This window comes from Pterocles gutturalis, unplaced genomic scaffold (genome assembly GCF_000699245.1).
Source record: "Pterocles gutturalis isolate BGI_N339 unplaced genomic scaffold, ASM69924v1 scaffold26749, whole genome shotgun sequence".
Taxonomy (NCBI): Eukaryota; Metazoa; Chordata; class Aves; order Pterocliformes; family Pteroclidae; genus Pterocles; species Pterocles gutturalis.
In genome coordinates this window covers 1-306 of record NW_010136533.1, presented here as the reverse complement: position 1 = coordinate 306, position 306 = coordinate 1, and the positions used below count along the sequence as shown (strand labels likewise).

At 60.5% G+C, this 306-nt stretch overlaps 1 protein-coding gene across 1 annotated transcript in view; it reads right to left on the bottom strand.

The window, feature by feature from the left end:
* The window catches only part of TSC22D2 (TSC22 domain family, member 2), a 25826-nt gene extending 25544 nt beyond the window's left edge, over positions 1–282 (bottom strand). Inside the window, exon 1 of the mRNA XM_010082349.1 lies at positions 5–282. Within this exon, the coding sequence (XP_010080651.1) occupies positions 5–282 (278 nt within the window). The remainder of the gene's footprint in view (positions 1–4) is intronic.
* Positions 283–306: the final 24 nt, after the last annotated feature.

The following is a 306-nucleotide window of genomic DNA, read 5'->3' as shown; positions in this document are numbered from 1 at the left end:
CAGCTGTCCGTCCAAAAGGAGGTTGGGAGAGACGCTACCAGGAGTTTCGGCCTCACCCACGTTGTTGAGAGTCTCTTCGGAGGAGCTCCGCTCGCAGACATCCTCAGGGCCGTAGTCAGTGGCTCGGGAAACATCAAAGATTTCAGAAGACACATCCTCGGTGCGGGACTCATCCGGGTCGTCCAGGCTCTCGGTGTCCTCGGTGATGCTGCTGGCCACCTGGGCCGTGGTCACGCTGGTGATCTGGAAGCAGCTCTTCTTCTTGGCCGGCATCTTGGACATGTTTCCTCCGCGGGGAGGGGCTCC